Source organism: Balaenoptera physalus, assembly GCF_965194825.1.
Source record: "Balaenoptera physalus genome assembly, chromosome: 7".
Taxonomy (NCBI): domain Eukaryota; kingdom Metazoa; phylum Chordata; class Mammalia; order Artiodactyla; family Balaenopteridae; genus Balaenoptera; species Balaenoptera physalus.
The window spans coordinates 566,046-580,250 of record NC_138886.1 but is presented as its reverse complement, the minus strand read 5'-3'; the positions used below and the strand labels follow the sequence as shown (position 1 = coordinate 580,250).

The following is a 14,205-nucleotide window of genomic DNA, read 5'->3' as shown; positions in this document are numbered from 1 at the left end:
ACAGTCCCTGCAGCCTCACTTGCTCTGGCCTCGCACCCCGACGAGCAGCCCCGAGAGCGGCCCGGCAGGCTCTGGGAACGCTTCGTGTGTCAAGTGGGTTTTCCCTCTGGGAACGGCACCAAAATAGCAGAAGGAAGGAAAAGAAAATGGAAACTCAGCCTGGCGGCGGGAGCTCTCCAGGGAGGCGCCCAGCTCTGGCCTGGGCAGGGGCAGCAGAGGCTCTGAGCCAGCGTCCAGGGTGCTCGGGCCCTCGGGGGCGCAGGACAGGACCCTGCCGGCCGAGCACAGTGTGGAGGCGCTCTCTGGGCCAGTGCTAAGCGTGCTGCTCCCTGCTGGCCGCTGGCCAGCGCCCTTTGATGTCCCGATGGGCTTAGGAGCCACCCTGGCCCTGGCCGTGGCCTCTCAGGGCAGAGCAGGGTCTGCAGCTGCACGGAGCTACCGGTCACTGGGCCCCAGGCCATCACCTGGGGGCATCTGTGCAGCCCCTTTTCTGGGCTTCTTGGGGTCCACCTGCGAGAGGGCCACTGGTTCCCCTGGGCCGCCCCGAGGACAGCACCGCTCCGGCGCCGGACGGCGAGTAGGCGTAGCCAGTGTGCAGGGCCGGGCGGGCAGCCGTTCCCGGCCGCTGCTCAGGCTGAGCTCCTGAGGGGAGGCCGCAAGCACCGTGGCCGAGGGGCTCTGGGGGCAGGCGGGGGGAGCACGGCCCGAGGGGCCCAGCCCTGGCGCAGACGCCGCTGCACGTCGGCAGTGGGACTCCTCTACTCACCGTGACCAGCTGCACGGCCTGAGGACCACGGTGGGAACCAGTCCACGAACCCACAGCCAGCTGGGTCCCCCCACCCCGCCCCGGAGGCTTCTGCGGTGCGCGAGGCTGGGCTCAAATTCAGAAACCCTGGCTTCTCAGGGGCCCCTTCCCTGCCCGCCTGGCCCTGCCATGCCGGCCTTTTGGGGTCCCTGGGCACAGATGTAGATGGCTCCAAACAGCTGTCTGCCCCCCAGGGAGGGTCCTGCCCCGGGGCACACCCAACCTGCCTCGCTCTGGAGCTGAGCCCCGCTGGAGGCTGCCGGACAGTCACGGGCCTCAGAGGCTCCCCGGCCCTGGGACCCCGTTCCCGACTAAAAGGCCCACTGGGCGCTGCTGCCCAGCCTCACACCCGGGCTCCCACCTGCCGCCCGCGTGGCCGCACACGCAGGTCTCTGCCTGGCGCCCCGCCCCGCTCCCGGCTGCCCCCCGTGGCCGCTGGTGTGGCCGCTTCTGCTTCTGGGCCCCGAGCCGGGGACCCTGTCTCTGCCCTCCTCGCCAGCTGGGCACGTGTGGAACGCACATCTACCACAGAAGGACAGCGCTGGGCAGTGAGCCCCTTCCCCCCGCCCCAAGAGCTTGGTGTACCCCGGCGCACCCTCCAGACCAGATTCCCGAGAGCCCAGACCCAGCACCTGCCGGACCGCCGGCCAGGGGCTCAGCCCAAAACCGAGGGTCCCAGCCACGCCCTTGAATCGTATCCTGGGTCCTCTGCGCCTCGCCTTCGCCCCCCCCAACAAGCTGCCGCCACCCCTTACCTGGGCAGGTACACCACCTGCTCCAGGTCTCCTGCCTCCCCGCCCTGCGGTTAGAATGCTGCAAATCTGTCCCGCCTGCTGCGGGCAGCGGCGGGGCCAAGAGGCGGGGCACACGTGGGGTGAGGGCAGCGGGGCCCCAGGTGCTCTTCCCGCCAAGGGCAGCAGCCGCCCTCTGCGCCTGGCCCTCGCAGGTCCGAAGGCTCAGGCTGCTCCCCAGTGGCTTGCCGCGGCGCGAGCGGGGTTTTCCTCCTGGCTACCCAATTTCCGTTTTCTCAAAACACCAGCAGAGGCTCTGAAAAGCTCAGGAAAATGCCCCCCCAGGCCCCGCCTGACGTCCTGGGGTCTTTACAACACTTGCAGCCTTGAGCAGGGACCCGGTACCGTCCTCCCGAGCTCCAGCCCAAGGGAAAGCACTTCCCGCCACCCGGCTTGGCCACCGTCCGTCCTGGCAGGGCAGGGGCCCAGCTTCTGCACAGACTGCACCCCAGGCCAGGCGGTGGGGGTCCAAGGACCTGAAAACAGGGGCTTCCCTCCCTCCTCCCTCCCTCCTCCCTCCCTCCTCCCTCCCTCCCACTCTGCTGGGCGCCGGCCTGGGGGGCTGTGCAGAAGTGCGGGGCCTGGCCGGCCTCCACGTGTACCCGGATGCGGGAAGCCAGGCTGAGCTGCCACCAAACAGCTGGGCTTGGGGAGCTGCTCTCAATGCAACATCGTCATGGCCTGAACTCCAGAATATTCTGGGAATAGCCAGCACTCTGCATGGGGACCGGCCCTAGCCCTCCCTGCCCGCCGCACCCGTGCAGACCCCAACGCCGAGGGCAGCCATGCCCCAGCCTGGCAGGGCCGGGCCCAAAGGCCGCATCACCTCCCCTCAGCCGCACAGCTCAGGACAGGGCACCCAGGCCAGCAGGGGAGGGGAGGGCTGCCCCCTCCCAGGCTCCCAGGCCCCAGATTTCTCACGGATCTTAACCTTGGGTATGGCTGCCCCGACCTGGGGATTTCCTCAGCCAGACCTTTCTAGCCGTCAGGGTGGACCCAGCAGCAACCCGTGGCTCTGGACCTTGCCCTTGGAAAACGGGATCCGCCCCAGACAGAGGCACTTTGGTGGGTTCCCTGTATTCCCTCCAGAAGCCCCGTGGGAGGCCAGCCCTGGGCCAGGAGGACATTCCCAACCCCGAGCGGACACCCGCCCTGAGCTGCCCTTTCAGTCTCGGCTGCCCACCTTGGCCACGCGGGCCCCGATGCTCTGCCACCTCTTGGCCACAGACTGCAGTGACCGCCCCCTCCCCCCCGCCGCCAAGCTCCCCCGTGCCGTGGGCATGGGCGTCTGGGGGTGGCGGAGAGGAGAAAACACACAGACCAGGCAGTGGCCACTGCTCACATGAGCAGAAACGCCAAGGCCGTCCCGCCACCGCCAGGGCCTCGTGGGCCTCACCTGTCAGAGCCTGGGCTTCCACACTGGCCCAGGGCCGGCAAGGGGCACGCAGCACCCACCTGGCAGCGGCTGAAGATGTCCGAGTGGGTGACACGCACGTTGAAATGCCTGATCACGGCCGTGGCTTGCTGCCGGGCCTTGAGGGAGCAGTCCACCGAGAGGCAGCGCCCAGCCCCAACCTGGGCCCGGAGCTGTGGACACGTGCAGCCGTCGAGCAGTGGGCCAGAACCCAGAGCCCACCCAGGCCCCGCCTTCCCAGCTCCAGGTCGAGAGCCTCCACTCTGCCCAGGGTGGGGCGGTGGTGCCGCCCAGCCCCCCTCCCACCGGCCCCACGGCAAGCAGAGCCTGAGGTGTGGGCGGCTCGGGAAGTCAAGGTTCAGATGTGAGTCGTCTGTGGGTCCCCACCTTGCGGTACGGCAGCCCTGAGGTCAGGATGATCCTTCCCTCCCGCCTGGCAACCTGTGCAGGAGGAAAAACTGGCAGGTGAGGGTGTCAGGCCAGCTCCTGGGGCTGGGGCTGCTTTTGCCCCCCTTTCGCCAGCCCCCCCCCCATGCCCCAGAGCTGTCTCCGCCTGGCACCTGAGTGGCCACCAGATTCCCGCAGCCTGAGGCCGGGCATCGCCTCCTGTTATAGATTTGGTCTCAGAGTCATGCAGACACTTCACAGAATTGCAAACAAAATTAAATTTAAAAAGTAATCTCTAAAAACCCAAAGACGAAACAAGTGAATCACAAAGAGAGAAACATTCCAGATGACACGAAGCCACAGTGAATCGACCATGTATCTCTAGGGCTACAGACCCAAAATGAAAAATAACCGGCAGTAATACTATTGTTGGTGATAATAACATCAACATTGTTATCCTGAAATATCTGTGTGTGAATTGTAACATAAAACAGATGGGTAATGCTGGTGTGGTGAGTATTAGGAATTTCAGCTGAGAGGAAGGAGATTTGGATTAAAATTAAGGAGATCACACAATAAACCCCAGATCTGAATGGAAAGCTTCAGATGTATGTTATATATATATTTGATGTATGATATATATTTAAAGGTATTTCGTCACTCTGCCTACCGCAAAGGCCTAGAAACAAGAACCAACCCTGCAGCCACGGGCACCCTCACCCAGACTGATTTCTAGACAAGGTCCATGCTAAAGGGAACCAGGCCTTTTTGGAGAAATAGCTGATTCTAGATCTGAGGAGCTGGAGCATCTCCTTAGATCAGAAAGCAAAGAAATTATCAAAAAGTCTACAAGCGTCGTGTCAAAAGGACTCAGGATGGAAGCCCCCATATGCCACGGCGGGGTACAGGATATATCAATGAGGTGACAACTGTGACGTGTCGAGCATGGTTCCTTAAAATTCATTAGTTATCTTTGGATAGTGTGAGGGGCCAACTCACCAACCTGAGAGCTGAACAGTGAAACTCGAAAGGAAATGTAGGGGAAAGTCATGACGTATTTGGAAATGATTTCTTGGCAATGGCACCAAAAGCAAAGACAACACAATTAAAAATAGATAAATTGGACTTTGTGAAAATTAAAAACTTTTGTACATCATAGGACACTATCAAGGAAGTGAAGAGATAACCCACAGAATCGTCAAAAATATCTGCAAATCATATATGTGATCAGGGATTAACATCCAGAAAATATAAAGAACTCCTACACCTCAAAAGCAGAAAGAGCAAATAATCCACTTAAAAAATGGGCAAGGAAGGGACCTGAAAAGACATTTCTCCAAAGACACACAAATGGCCAATATGCACATGTAAAGATGCTCAACATCATCAGTCATCAGGGAAATGTGAGGCAAACCACAATGAGATACCACTTCACATCCGTTAGGATGGCTTTTATTTTATTTTTATAAAGGAGATTAAGTGTTGATGAGGATGTACAGCGATTGGGAGCCCTCATGAGTTGCTGGTGGGAATGTAAAATGGCGTGGCTGCTGTGTGAAACAGTGTTGCAGTTTCTCAAAAAATTAAACACAGAATTACCATATGATCCAGCAATTCCACTTCTGGGTATAGATCCAAAAGAAATGAAAGCAGAAACCTGAACAGATACTTGTACATCAAGGTACACAGTAGTAGCACTATTCACAATAGCCAAAAAGGTGGAAACAACCCAAGTGTCCATCATCAGATGACAAAAACAAACACACACACACACACACACACACACACACACATATATGTACAATGGAATTTATTCAGCTTCAAAAAGGAAGTAAGTTCTGACACATGCTACAGCATGGATGGACTTTGAGGACATTATGCTCAGTGAAATAAGCCAGACACAAAACGACAAACATTATGTGATTCCACTTATATGAGGTCCCTAGAGGAGACAAATTCATAGAGACAGAAAGTAAAACAGTAGTTACCAGGGGCTGTGGGAGGGGGGAAAGGAGAATGGTTGTTTAAATGCATATAGAGTTTTTGTTTGAGATGATGAAAAAGTTCTGGATATAGATAGTGGTGATGGTTGCATACATTGTGAATGCACTTGATGCCACTGAATTGTACACTTAAATATGGTTAAAATGATCAATTTTATGTTACGTATATTTTACCACAATTAAAAAAAAAGCAATAAGCAAGTGGTCACTTTGTAGTGGTAACAAATATATATCTATGTGATGAATAAAAAACAAAATTAAAAACAAACACACACAACTGAAGTAAATATGAGGAAAGACCCAAACAAAAGGGCAGTCAAGAATAAAACCAGGAGTGACAAGAACGGAAGGCAGACGTCCCAACAGCAATGACAGGTGCAAGAGACAGTGGACTCTTATCAGAGTTCTGTCAAGCTATAGCTATAAACCTTGCAACATTCTTTTTCAGAAGAGAGAGGAAACAGAGTTTTCAGGGAAAAATGGCCCCAGTGAAAGGTCATAGCAAAGGAAGTTCTTTTAGTGAAAATGAGCCTGCTTTTTCTTGGAGTGCATGTGCATGTCCATACATCATAAACTCCAAAAAGGACAGAATACATAAAACAGATATAATGATGTCTAATTTTTAGAACTAAGAAAAACCACAATGTGTTAAAAATACTGGAAAATAATAGCAGGTAAAATGGAAAGCAGGCAAGAAAGCTAAATTGACCTAAAATCCCTGGATTAATTTTAACTTTAGACATTGTTAACTCAGAAATAAATGTTAAAATTTCTAGGCCAATCACTAAAAGAACAGAAATAGAATTTATAACTTTCAAACTAATAGAGGAAAAAATAGAAACAAGGGTGAAAAAGACAAAAAAATATAAGAAATAAAGGGAAAAAATATCAGAAGAAGTAGGAGAAATAGAAAGCACAAATTAGTATAGTACAACTAAACACAAATTATATCAGTCATTACAATAAATGTAAATGGATTAAACTAATTGGTTGAAAAGCAAAGACTGTCAGACTAGATTTTTAAAAATCCAGCTAGAAGCAGTTTATAAGTACAGTAATACACCTAATAAGAGCAAAGAAAGGTTGAAAGCAAAAGGGTGAGAAAAGGATATACAAATACTAACCAAAGAATGCTGGAGAAATGGTATCAATATTATTTCAAATAGACTTTACTGCAAAGAGCAGTACTAGAGCCAAAGAGGTTCACCTCATAATTGTAAAAGATTTCACTCAACAGGAAGATGTAAGAATTCTAAAAGTTGTATGCATGTGCACCTAATAACAACTTTAAAACATAATAAGCAAATACTGACATGACTGCAAGGGGAACTTGGTGAACCCACTGTCGAGGTCTTTGATAGAAGCAGGCAGAAAAACAACCAAACAAGATACACAAGATTTGAGCAAACATTAAGTAAGCTTGACCTACTGAGCGTGTGAGAGCAAGAGAGGGAAATGAACATGGCTGGAGGAGACTGTGTCCTTTTAAAGTCCACATGGAACATTTATAAAAAGGATCATCTGCTTGACTACAAAGCAAGTCTTCACAAATATCTAAATCAGCAGTATACAGACTACAGTTCAGTTAGGTTAGAAATTGATTTTTAAAAGATAACTAAAAAGCTCCCAAACCCCAAGCTTTCTGAAACTGAAAAACAGCCTTTTAAAGAACTCAAGTCAAATAAGTAATTATAACAGACGCTCAAAAATTATTGGAACTAAAAAGTAATGAAAATACTACATATCAAAACGGGTGGAATGCAGTGAAAATGTACTTCAAGAAAAATTTATTGCCTTGAATGTTTACATCATAAAATTTAAAAGGCTGAAAATTAAAGAGCCGAACACTCCGCTTGGAAATAACCCCAAGCAAGCAAAAGGAAGGAAACTATAAAGATAAGAAGAGAAATTAATGAGACAAAAAACACAAGAATGCAATAGAAAGGATCAACAAAGCCAAATACTAGTTATTTGAAAAGACTTAGTAAACTGACAAACCTCTGTGAGATCAGGAAAGAGGGGTAGCACAAGTGAGCAACAATCAGAATGAAGCTGACCACCTGCAGGTACCGCGGAGCTTTCACAGAGGAGCTGGACTCCACCACGTACGTGAAACAGTCTGTGAAATGGGCACATCCAGAAAAAGGTACGGACTACCAAGGGACTCAAGAAGATGCAGACAACTAAGCAGTCCTAAAACGATTAAATAAGAAAGAATCAGAGACTCCTGGAAACGCCTCCCCCCCGAAACACCAGGCTGAGGAGGCCTTGCAGGAAGTCAGCCAACATTTGAGAGGATAATCCAAATGTTACTCAAAGCAGCAGAAAGCACAGAGGAGGAAAAACTCCCCAGCTTGTTTATGAGGTGGAAGAGAAGATGGTGAGGAAGAGAAGTTCCGTGTCAGACACGGTCCTGGAGGCAGACCCAGCCAAGTGACATGCTGGTTAGCCTGGGTCCAGACTGAAGAGGTTCGTCACGTGCACAGGTCACAGGGACGCTCTCAATGGCTGCAGAGAAAGCATCAGGTAGAATTCAGCTTCTTTCATGACGAAACGTGCAGCGGATATGGAGCCCGGAGAGCCTCCCCGGCCTGGTGTGGGGGCCTGGCAACCACCGTGGTTCATGGAGAAACATTCCCTGTCAAGTCGGAACTGAGACAGGCGGCCACGGTCACCACCGGGTCAACCCCACCTTGGAGACCTCGACCACTGGGACAGGATAAGGGAAAGAAATAAGACCCATACAGACTGGAGAGGAAGGAATGAAACCATCCTGTTTGCAGAAGATATGTCCGCCAAGAGAACCCCAAGAACTGACAGTCAATTCAGTAGAATTTAGGAGACTTTTGCAAGGTTTCCAGATGTAAGATCAATGCTCAGGCAACTAAGAACTAAAGGTCCACTGCGGTTCTGTGTACCCGCAGAAAAGAAAGCAGCACCACACGTCGTGGCGACAAAGCAGAAGGTCCCTGGGGTGAAACCTCATAGACGTGGCAGGGCTTCGTGGAGAGCTTACGACACGTGCGTACAACCCTCGGAGAAGAGTGAGACCAACACTCACGCACAGAGGACTCGACGTGATGACACGTCGCTGTCCCCACCCTGGCTCACAGCGTCAACGAGCTCCAAGCAAAGCCCACGGAGGGGCTGTTTCCAGACCATCACGGGAAGGCGGAGGCGGAGGGGGAGCGAGGCGGGGCTCCCCCGCAGATGCCAAGATGAACGGTGAGGCCAGAGGGAGGAGGACAGAGCGGCAGCAGGGTCCCCACACCGTCCCCAGGTCCGGGCACTCGCTGCAGGACTCAGCACACAAGCAGGGAAGGACAGAAAACAGAACCAGCTTACGGAAAGCACCTGGGCGAAGCGCAGGGAAACCACTCAAGCCCCAGAGCCTGCCTGGTGGAGTCGGCCTGTGCTGAGTGCCCCCTGCGCCGGCCACCGCAACACGCGTCACTGGGCAGATGCATGAGTGACTCAGCACCCGTGGTGTGCGCTGCGGTTCAGTCACCCAAGCACCCTCTGCAACCCGGAAGGGAAGCAGGCGTCCACGCAGACCACACTGTCTGGACAGCTGGGGCACAGTGAGCCCCTCCCACCATGCGGGGAAAGTTTTCCATCAGCTGATTACCGGCCGGACCAACTGTGCCAGCGGGCCTTCCCAGGCCAGGGTCAGGCCTGCTGCTTTCTGCCCGGGGCACCTCACAAGACAGGGGCACAAGCAGCGAACGAGCGCGTGGAAGGATGCTCAGCTTCACTGATATTCGGAGGAAGGCGAGCAAAAGTGCAGCGAGATGTGACTTCCTGTTGACAAGACTGGCAAAATGGACGGTGAAGCACCGACCGCGAGCGTAACCCGTGCTGTCATCCAGCGGCGCACGGGATGGAGCCCCGGGTGTGGTTCAGCTGCCTCAGCACCGCGGCCCCAGGACTGAGGGGCTTCCTCCTGGGCCCTCCCGGCCACTGGCCAGCCCCTCGGGCTCTCCTTCTGCAGGGCCTCCACGGGGAACCCCAGCCATGTTCCGGGGAGCTTGGCCACATCGCACCATGGCCCACCAGTGACCTCTTTACCCCTGGGGACGGGTCCTCAGTGCCCTAAATCTATCAGATTAGCAGATCAGTCCCAGAAGCCCCGGAACCACTCAGAGACCACTTCCTGGAGACTCTTCTGGATGCGCTTCTCTCCCCACGTCTGTAACCGTCGGGGTCCCCAGAGCAGCAGAACCGCCCAGAGGCACATAGAGATGTACTGCAAGGAGCCAGCCGAGGACGAAGGCGGCGGCGGGGGGACCGTCGGGGCAGACTCTGCGCCACTGTCCGCCGTGGACTTGCTTCTCACTCTGGCTCCTGCCAGGGCGGCTGCCCGGCCTGGCCACGTGCCGCCCAGCTTCTGCACAGGCCACGCCCGGGGAAGCCACCACTGGACGCTGGCCTCTTCCTCCATCCGGACGGGCCGAGAACCTCCCCAGACATCACGCCCCGGCTGCTCTTTGCCGGACGGCTCTTCGCTCAGTGGACTCCGTCCCCTCACACTTGACCCCAAGCAGCAGGAGGACCAGGGCGCACCTCAGTGCGGCTTGGCTGGTGCCCCGGCTCATCCTTGAAAGGTCTACTCCCCGCCAGCGTGGACACAGCGCCCGGGCCTCTGCCCCGCGTGGCAGGACCCTCCCCCCTTCCCTCACCAGCAGTGCTGCCTTTCTTTAAAAAGTGTTTATGAGTGTTAACAGCGCTCATCAGAGAAGACAAAACCCACAGTCTAGCCCTTCTATACGAAACAGCCAGTTCATCTACTCGGGGGTCTGTATGGGGAAACGCATGATTGGGAAAGATCCAGGGAAGAGAAAATGTAAATGGCCAAAGGGACACAGCAGCTCCCACGGCTAGAGACAGCCTCTCCAGAAAATGCCCTCAGGGCTCCAGCCGTGCCCAAGACCATCACGGGTGTGAGATGTGCGCACAGTCGCCCCATGGCCCAGAATGCTGCACCACTCGCGGGTGACAGTAAACCGTCCCAGCCCCGCAGGGCGGGCACTGAGGACGAGGCCCTGGGAGCTCCGACCACAAGGCTGAGGGGACAAGTTAAAAGCCTCACGGGAGATGTGGGTAAAGTCAGTCTGCAACGCAGGGGCTCGGCTGCAGCTCCATCCCCAGGAATAAGCACCTCGGTCCCCCTCCCATACCCCCTGGGAGGGCCCTGGGCCTGTGGCCTCAAGGGCTGCGATGTTCCGGGTTCCGAGGTCCGAACCCCCGGCTGCAGCCCACCCCCTGCCCGGCTTCTCCCTCTGCTCCGTCCCGGCCGTCGCGACCTCAGCACTTCCCCAGCCTCTCCGGCTGCTCCATCTCCCGCGGCTGAGGCGTCATTACAGCAGCACTGAACTCCTGGCTCCCAAATCTACTGATTTTCTAACGTGGCCACAGCCACTTAAGCATGAACTCACACCCATCTCTGTGGGGTGGGAGCGGGCGGGCCCCAGGGGCTCACGCCCAAGACCCCCGTGCTCCGGGGCCAACGGCCCGGCTCTGGTGACGGACCCGCTTCCAGGCTCCTTCGGTGCCGCAGGATCCAGTCCCGGGGGCTGCTGGATGGAGGTCCGTCTCCTTGCCCTGCGGCCCACACCGAATCCTTCCTGTGCTCTGAGTCTGAGGATTGCCTTCTGTTTCTGCTGTCAAGGGCTCACGTGATGACACTAGCTCCACCCGTATAATCCAAAGTCCTCCCTCCGGGGCGGGCCCCTTTGAGGTCAGCTGACAAGTAAATCACACCTGCAACTCCCTTGGGCCGCATCACGTAAAACTTCAGAGGGTAACGTGGGAGTGCGGGTGCAGACTAGGGGCCAAACCCTGCCTTCCATCTGCTGGAGACCGGGGCACTCTCGGGGCCGGTTGGGAAGGCCCCTCCTCCCTGGGTCCCGTGACCACTGACGCCTGGTCTTCGGTCCTCGAGATGCCAGGCTGGCCCTCCTAGTCTTAGCCCCCGTAAGCTAGAAACAACCCTGGTTGGGGACAGAGGGGTTTCCGACAGGGACAGCGTCCAGAGCCACCCTAGGCACGACCACATCCTCCTCCCCTGGGCACCAGGACCAGGTGTCCGGAAGAGACGGCTGTGAGGGGCCAGGGCTGGGGAGAGTGGACATCCTCGCACGGACGTGGGGGCCGGCACGGGAGGCTCACGGCTTCCCCCTGCAGCCCCGGGCAGATCCCCTCTGCTCCTCCGGCCCCAGCTTCCTCATTACTGGGGGTGGGGGCCGCCGGGAGGACCCGGCTGTCAGTGCGGAGTGTGGAGGGAAGGGCCACTGCTGACGACGCCCCACAGCTCTGCAGTCCCTGGGCCCCCGGCCAGCTTTGTGCCTCGGCCACCCACCTGGTGAGCCTGGGGACCCCTTCCAGAAGAATGTGTTCGAATTCATAAAAGAAACCACATATTAAAAGTCCAAGTTATGACCTGGCCACCTCTATGCTCTTTCACAGCTGCATGAGTCACAGCAGACGAGAGTGGAGACAGCCCGAGCATCTATCAGCGGCCGGGTGGATGGATCCACTGCGGTCCATCCGATGGAACGTTATTTGGTAGTAAAAAGGAGTCAAGCGCTGACAGATGCTACAACATAGCTGAGCCCGGAAAACATCATGCTTGTGAAAGGCCACGTGCACGAGTCCATTGACGTGCAGTGTCCGCAACAGGCAGCTCCCCGGAGACAGAAGCCAGGCTGCCAGGCGCTGGGGAGGGGGCGCGGGGGACAACTTCACGGGTGATGAAAGTGGTTTAAAATTGACTGTGGTGATGGCTGCACGACTCTGGGAATGTACAACTGTACACTGTAAATTGTGTGGTGTGTAAATCACATCTCAGGAAACCTGGTAAAAAACGCTTACCAGCCACGTTCTAACCCCTGGATTCTGAGAGCCCTGCTGGGGTCTCTGCAGGGCCCTGGGGGTTCGTGCCTCCAGCGGTGGCGGGAGCATCTGCTTCTTGGAGGAGGGGAGGGCCTCACGGGCACACAGCGTTTCCAGGGGCCAACAGACAGCGAGGGGGCCAGGACTACCCTGAGCCCACCTGTGTCAGGCCCCCCCCCAAAGGCTCCTCAAGGGCTCCAGGCCCGCAGACCACAGGTGCCGGAGCCGTAAACGTCTCCACCCCGGCGACCAGGGGGGCCCTGCCCTCTGCCCCAGTGGCGCGGGGGTCCATGCAGCTGGGGCCCTGCGGCCACCCCAGACACTGCCCCCTCTGCCAGCGGACGCGGGAGGCCCGCTCACCTCGGCGGCCCTGCGGTGGTCCTCGCTGGTGGCCAGCACCAGCACGTCGATGCCCAGACAGCGGAGTCTCCGCGCCAGCCCCTGCAGCATGCTGTCACACACCACGCGGAAGGCCCTGGCCGGGACCTCGGGGGCCGCGTCCTCACCCGCGGGCACCTGCGACACAGCCCCGCTCAGCAGCCGTGGCCCGTCTGGCCCACCCTGGACCCGGTGGGGAGCGAGGGTCCCGAGGGCCGTGAGGTCAGCTCGTCCTGAGCAATGTGTACTCAGTGCAGAAAACAGCAGAAAAGCAGCAAACATGATACCAGGTCACCCACACTGGGCCCCAAGGGGGCCCGGCACACGTCTCCTGGGGGGGTGGTCGTGTGCACGCTGGAGCAGGGCCTGGGTCCCTGGGGCACACAGGGACACGGCCAGAGGCTGCCCTAGACCTTGGCAGGGGGCACGCCAGACCTGGTGTCAGGAGACCGTTGAGACCCCTCCTCCTTTAGGAAGCGAACCCACGGCTCTGCTCTCCTTCCTTCCCGGAGGAGGGTCCAGCATGCAGGACGCAAGCCCTCTGGACGGCTCTCCCCAACACCCCACACCCACCCCGGTCTCCAACCCTGTAAGGTCCCAGTTCTAAGGACAGGGATCTCCCCATAGGAATCGTGATAAAGGAGCCCTGGGGGGCTTTGCCTACCTGCTGGGGCGAGGCCGAGGCCTTCTGCAGGGGAGGCAGCTCCCCAGCCCCCGCTCTCTCACCGCGTCCCAGCCTCAGGCTCCTGGCCAGGTCCCCCGACAGGTGGAAGCGGGCAGGCTCTCTGCACAGAGCCCAGTACACCTCCAGCAGGCAGTAGGCGTCAGCGGCTGAGACGGGCAAGGTCAGCCTCAGCCTCCAGCGTGGGGACGATCGGGGTTGCGGGGCAGGGGTGCGGGGGGCGCCCACCTGCGTAGACCAGCTGCCCCTCGCCCAGCGGCCGTCGGTCCCAGTTGGAAAGCTGCTGCATCTTGTCCAGGGGCTTGCCCAGCACCTGCCGCACCAGGAGGCTGAGGCCCCGCGGCCCTGCGGCCCCGTCCACGCCTGGGGCTGGCCTGTCTGCCGCCCGCATCTGCAAAACAGCACCCCCGTGGGGGTGAGGGGCCTGCCCCACAGGGAGGACACCACCGCATGCGCCTTGGCCACCCCACGAGGAGCCCTGGGGCAGGCCCTGCGTCCTCCATGGCGGACAGCGCTGCAGGAGGAGAGCGCTGGCAGCCAAGGCAGGCTGTGTCAGGGTCTCAGGGCCGTGGTTACCTGCCCACTGGTCAGCTCTGAGGCCAATGCCTTAAGCCCCAAGGGTGTGTGCTGAGAGCTCCTGGGGTGGGGGTTGGTAGGCAGAGCCGGGCTCGTTCTGGGGAAGCGTGGGGACGTGTGGTGACACGCCCTTCCTGGGTCCCTGGTGACCTGTGGCCAGGGAGCAGGGCTGGGGCCAGCCCAGAAGGCACAGAGAGGCCGAGGACAAGTCCCGGCCCACAGATACCCCGCCAGCCTGAGGTGAGAGCCCTGCCCCGGTATCGCTGTGCAGGCGGCTC

At 57.3% G+C, this 14,205-nt stretch overlaps 1 protein-coding gene across 10 annotated transcripts in view; it reads right to left on the bottom strand.

Moving 5' to 3' along the window:
• The window catches only part of EXD3 (exonuclease 3'-5' domain containing 3), a 78,759-nt gene that overhangs the window by 15,718 nt on the left and 48,836 nt on the right, over positions 1–14,205 (bottom strand). For 6 of the 10 annotated variants that reach the window (XM_082467667.1, XM_082467665.1, XM_082467672.1 and 3 more), the window contains 6 exons: positions 13,928–14,077; positions 13,580–13,742; positions 13,334–13,500; positions 12,652–12,807; positions 3,398–3,451; positions 3,052–3,183 (listed from right to left, as the gene is read on the bottom strand). In XM_082467667.1, coding sequence (XP_082323793.1) covers positions 3,052–3,183; positions 3,398–3,451; positions 12,652–12,807; positions 13,334–13,500; positions 13,580–13,742; positions 13,928–14,077 — 822 coding nt within the window. The remainder of the gene's footprint in view (positions 1–3,051; positions 3,184–3,397; positions 3,452–12,651; positions 12,808–13,333; positions 13,501–13,579; positions 13,743–13,927; positions 14,078–14,205) is intronic. The other 4 variants (XM_082467668.1, XM_082467669.1, XM_082467670.1 and 1 more) reach the window with 2 other exon arrangements.